The sequence below is a fragment of the Nematolebias whitei genome, chromosome 15 (genome assembly GCF_014905685.2).
Source record: "Nematolebias whitei isolate Nwh7 chromosome 15, NemWhi1, whole genome shotgun sequence".
Lineage (NCBI taxonomy): Eukaryota > Metazoa > Chordata > Actinopteri > Cyprinodontiformes > Rivulidae > Nematolebias > Nematolebias whitei.
This window is the reverse complement of record NC_056512.1, coordinates 15,493,520-15,499,410: the sequence shown is the minus strand read 5'-3', so window position 1 is coordinate 15,499,410 and position 5,891 is coordinate 15,493,520. Positions and strand designations below refer to the sequence as shown.

The 5,891-nt window shown below is 44.1% G+C and overlaps 1 protein-coding gene across 1 annotated transcript; it reads right to left on the bottom strand.

The window, feature by feature from the left end:
• Positions 1–363: 363 nt before the first annotated feature.
• LOC119421468 (ferritin, liver middle subunit) lies at positions 364–1,856 on the bottom strand. Its single transcript, XM_037688820.1, has 4 exons — positions 1,616–1,856; positions 883–1,029; positions 653–778; positions 364–566 (listed from the first exon to the last, which is right to left on the bottom strand). Exons 1-4 carry the CDS (start codon positions 1,715–1,717, stop codon positions 411–413), a joined length of 531 nt encoding a protein of 176 aa, XP_037544748.1. The 5' UTR covers positions 1,718–1,856; the 3' UTR covers positions 364–410.
• Positions 1,857–5,891: the final 4,035 nt, after the last annotated feature.

Below are 5,891 nucleotides of genomic sequence, written 5' to 3'. Positions count from 1 at the left end.
CTTTTATTCTCCCAGGCTTTTATCTCATGATTTAACTGTGCTTCTTGTAGTTCTTACGCTTGTTTTATTCTTTGTATGTTTTAGTGTTGATTTTTATTGTACAGCGCTTTGTGATTTTATGTCTGTGATAAGCACTTTATAAATAAACTTTACTTACTTACTTATGTCTGTCTGTCTGTCTGTCTGTCTGTCTGTCATGCATTGAGACAAACAACCAAAATTCAGCTGAAAATGTTTATTCAGATCAGAACAGGAAGTACATCCGTGTCTACATGGGGGTGTAAACACCAAAACCTTAAATACATTCAGGATGTGAAGGTTGAGATTTTGTTTAGTAATCCAATTGAAGTTGAAACATAATTTTCTGATGTATTAAGATTTTGCACTTCAGGTTCTCTTCCAGGTCCTCTTTAGCTCTTGCCCCCCAGGGAGTGCTTGTCAAACAGGTACTCTGCCATCTTGTTGGATTTAGCATCCATGCTGGTCAGGTTGGTGATGTAATCACCCAGCTTCTTGATGGTCTCCACCTGCTCATTCAGGTAGTGAGTCTCCAGGAAGTCACACAGCTGAAAAGGAGAGATCATTTATTAACTTGTAAAGACATTTTAGATAAGTGGTAAATGTGACAAGCAGTGCTTTAAGTTCAACTTACATGAGGATCTGTGTGATCAGAGGCCAGTTTGTGCAGATCCAGCAGGGCCTGGTTGACGTTTTTCTCCAGCTGCAGGGCGCACTGCATGGCCTCCAGGCCACTTCCCCACTCATCACGCTCAGGTTTCTGCAGGAAACACAAACACTTATCATTCTGAACCAGGTTTCTTCAAAGCAGTTCTTTAGTCAGGAACTGAGGGTGACAAGATTATCTTTCCAGTCCGTGCTCACCTTGACGTCCTGGAGGAAGATGCGTCCTCCCCTCTTGTTCTGGAAGTCCATCAGCTTCTCAGCGTGCTCCTTCTCCTCATCGCTGTTCTCCTTGAAGAAATGAGAAAAACCTGGAAGGGCCACATCATCTCTGGAGAAGTAGAAGGCCTGTTGGTGGAGACAAGGAACGACGAGGAATCAAAATGTTAACAATTTGTCAGCTTAAAGTATTACAAACATAAATTACAAATTATTATTATGTTTTATAGCAGAAACGTGATGTTTGTTGGAATCTGACTTCATTCTATATGTCTTAGGAGGAAATTTTAAATTCATCAAATGTGGGTACCTAAATGGTTCAGAGGAACACTGTGGTCTTTCAACAGTTTCATATTCAAACACCTCAGGAATTCATTTTACCTCCAGTAAAACTGGAGGGGCTGTTTTTACCCAAAAAGGTGTGACAGCAAAGTTTAAAACCAAAGTACTTTGGTGTGTTGTTCCAACCCGTTAGATGAAAAACACCTTTCAAAAGTACCCTGATGCATGCTCAATAATCCAGGTAGAAAAATGTAAAAAAGTAAAAGTAAAAGTAAAAGTAAAAGTAAAAAGAACTTTCAAAAGTACAACCTTCATTTATCTGAGTGGGGAAACTGCTGCCTACAATACTGAACTAAAGTCAAATGTTTGAGAAATAATACCAGCGTATAAAACGTTCCAGTCAGGTATGATGGTGTAAAGTGGAGTTTCTTACCATGGAGGTGTAGGTGTAAGAGGCAAACAGCTCCAAGTTGACCATCTTGTTGATGGCGGCCTCGCAGTCGCGGTGGTAGTTCTGACGCACCTGAGAATCCATTTCAGCTGTAGGTTTTTCTGCTTTTTCTTAATAATACAGTAGAAAACTGTGCTGGCTGGTGGCCTGAAAATGTGGGAGGAAGGAAGAAGGTCCGTTCAAACACTGCTGAAGCAAGAACTCCTTGAGGCTTTGTTCCCTGGAATGAATGGAGGTGAGAGCTGCCGCTATTTATACTCCAAGGGGGGTGGATCTCATGACAGACACATCACTTCAGAAATTTCTAAGAATTTTAAAACAAAGATAAGGTAAGACTTTTAAAGTTCCAAGGAAAGGTGATGACATGATTAAATTTACATGATCCTCTCCGGCTCAATTTACTGATTTGGCTCAACTGAGACGGGGGACGGTATCAAGGCCAGGAACAGTACAACCATTTAGCTGGGTATACATGTGTTTCCTGTATTGTAGTTGACTCTGTTCTTCCACACAAAGTTTATAAAATTAACCTGTTTTACTTTGTAAAGATCCACAAGACTTGAAAGAGACATTTCAACTAGCAGGATTTGGTCTTGCACCAAAGCTATGGAGTGAAATATTACAAAACATACAAAGGATGAGATCTTCTGTCACTGCTGAAATATTTATCTGAGAAGAAAATCCTTAAACTATTAATAAGACAGATAACCTACCAGAAGAGTAAAAATTTCAAGATTTGAGTTTAAATTTGTGCTGTATTTTTTAGTTTAAATCATTCTAACGGCAGTTTTTAACAGAGAATACATAGTAACACAGTTTTGTTGTAATTTTAGACCAACCTATCTGAGATTCTCCATACATTAAAGGGAAATGTGTTTTCCTTTCCAGAAATACATCACACTGTCTCATTAAATTTTCAGAAGCTTCATGTTGCAGTTGATCTTAAGTGATGATTGTCTGCTGTCCTTGTTGATCATTTCTACTGGTGTCTTCAGTTTTAGCCTGCATTAAAAAAACACATCAGTCAAAGAAAATGTATTAAAAGTCAAAATTAAGACCATGCCAGGCAATTGCACAAAAAGACCACCTGCAAACCTAGAAATTGAATATATACTTTGAACTATAGTTTGCATGTAGGACAAACAGGTCTGCAGATTAAGCAGTTGCTTTAGCAGTTCGCACCACCCTCAGTCATCTGGAGAAGGGAAACGTGAGAATGCTGTTCATTGACTACAGCTCAGCATTCGACACCATAATCCCCTCCAAACTGGTTTCCAAGCTGACCACCCTGGGCCTGGAGAAGTCCATCTGCCTCTGGACTGGACGTCCTCACCAACAGAACACAGGCAGTGAGAATTGGCAAACACTTCTTTTCCACACTAGTCCTCAGCACTGGTACACCTCAGGGCTGTGTCCTCAGTCCACTCTTGTACTCTCTCTTCACACATGACTGTACTACCAAATAGCCTACAGCTCAAACGTCCTCTTCAAATTCGCTAATGACTCCACCATCTGGACCTCATCACCGATGGTACAGGAGCGGTACAGGAGCCTGCCATCACACACAGAAAAACTCGAAGACAATTATGACCCACAAGCTGTCAGATTACTGAACTCTTGACAAGAATACTGAACTACTGATGATAACAATGCACTAAGCCACATTTGTGACACAGTATGTTTACTGCTGCTGCACCATGTTGCTTTATCATGTATGTCACTACCTTACCATCATAATTCATCCATCCATCCATCCAGTCTTCATCTTCCACTTGTTCCAAAATCAGGTTGCTGGGACAGCAGCTTGAGCAGGGAGGTCCAAACATCTCTTTCCACAGCCACCTCTTCCAGTTCTTTTGGGAGGATTCAAAGGCATTCCCAGGACAACCGAGAGACATAGTATCTCCAGGGAATCCTAGGGTTTCCCACGGTCTTCTATCAGTCGGACATGCCTGAAGACCTCCCTAGGGAGGTGCACAGAAAGCATCCTTACCAGATGATCTAACCACCTCAATTGACTCCTCTCGGTGTGGAGGAGCAGCGGTTGTACTCCGAGTTTCACCCGCATAATTGAACTTCTCACCCTATTTTTAAGGGAGAGTCCAGCTACCCTGCAGAGGAAACTCATTTCAACTGCCTGTATTTGTGATCTCATTCTTTTGGTCACTACACAGAGTTTGTGACCATAGGTGAGGTGAGGAACGCAGGCCAACTGTAAACAGAGAGTTTTGCATTACAGCTCAGCTCCCTCTTCACCACAACAGATTGGCACAGAGTCTGCAATACTGCAGATGCTGCAACAATCCATCTGTCAATCTTGCGCGCTGTTCTTCTCTCACTTGTGAACAAAACCCCAAGATACTTGAACTCCTCCACTTGAGGCAGAACCTCACCCTCGACCTGAATAGAGCAATCCACCCTTTTCTGACTGATGACCACAGCCTCAGATTTGGAGGTGCTGATTTTCATTCCAGCTGCTTCACACTTGGCTGCAAACCGCTCCAGTGAGAGCTGAAGATCACAGCATGTTGATGCCAACTGGACCACATCATCTGTAAAGAGCAGAGATGGAATCCTGAGGCCACCAAACCGGAATCCCTCTGCCCCATGGCTGTACCGAGAAATTCTGTCCATAAAAGTTATGAACAGAATTGGTGACAGCGGACAGCCCTAGCGGAGTCCAACTACCACCCTGAAGGGGTCCGACTTACTACCGGCAATGGGAATGAAACTCTTACACCACGTGTATAAGGACCAAACAGTCCATAGCAACAGGTTCCCAATCCCATACTCACGGAGCGCAAATAAGTTGATCCTCAGATCCAGGAGGAACAATGTGGGTTCTGTCATGGCTGTGGAATACTGGATCAGCTCTTTACCCTCACTAGGGTCCTCGAGGAGTCATGGGAGTTTGCCTTCCAGTCTACATGTGTTTTGTGAACATGGAGAAGGCATTGACCGTGTTCCTTGGGGAACACTGTGCGGGGTGCTTCTTGAATGTAGGATTGGGTGCCCGTTGTTACAGGCTGTTCGTCTCTATACAAGTGGTGCAAGAGTTTGGCTCGTATTGCCGGCAGTAAGTTAGACCCCTTCAGGGTGGGAGCTGGTCTCAGCCAGGGCTGCCCGTTGTCACAGATTCCGTTCATAACTTTTATGGACAGAATTTCTTGGTGCAGCCAGGAGGTGGAGGAATTCTGGTTCTGAAGCCTCAGGATCCATCTCTGCTCTTTGCAGATGATGTGGTCCTGTTTGTGTCATCGTGCCGTGATCTTCAGCTCTCACTGGAGCGGTTCGCAGCAGAGTGTGTAGCGACTGGGAAGAGAATCAGCATCTCCAAATCTGAGCTCATGGTCCTCAGTCAGAAATGGGTGGATTGTTCTCTTCAGGTCGAAGGTGAGGTTTTGCCTCAAGTGGAAGAGTTCATGTATCTTCGAGTTTTGTTCATGAGATAGGGTGAGATGTTCAGTTATCAGGAGAGACTCGGAGTAAAATTGCTGCTCCTCCACATCGAGAGGAGCAAATTAAGGTGGTTAGGGCATCTGGTAAGGATGCTCCCTGGGCACGTCCGTAGGGAGGTGCTTTGGGCATGTCCAACTGGGAGGAGACCCCGGTAAAGACCCAGGACACGCTGGAGCAATTTTGTCTCTCAGTTGGCCTGGGAACATCTTGAGGTCCCCACAGAAGAGCCGGAAGAGGTGGCTGTGGAAAGAGATGTCTGGACCTCCCTGATCAAGCTGCTGCCCCTGAGAACTGACGTCAGAACAAGTGGAAGATGATGGATGGCTGGATGGATAGATGGATGGATGGATGGATGCACAACAGATCTGGATCAGTTTTAGTATCAAGTGTGATGCAGTGGAAACAGCTGAATAAGATTCAATGATCACAGGATTATCCACAGCTTTTTGAATGTTTCATTTCTGCTGTGTCATGGCACAAGGTGAGTCAGCATCAGGTTCAGCTGCTGCTTGTGCTGTGTCATTGTTGTGACTCATCTTTTCTCAGCTTTTCAGACGTTCTTCCTGGTACCTTGTTCTGTTTTTGTTCCGACGGTCTCTCTCTGGGCTGCGACCAGCTGGTGAATGGTGTTGATGAGGGAGTGTTCAGATCAGCTTTCAGCTTCTGTGGAGTTCTCAGCATCCTTGTGAGTTTCACAGAGGTGCACATCCCTGCTGCTTGAGTTTTAAACTCATCAGAAACAATTGCAGAGACTTTTATCTGTTAACAGAGGCAGATTGGTAGCAGGTGTGTGCAACTC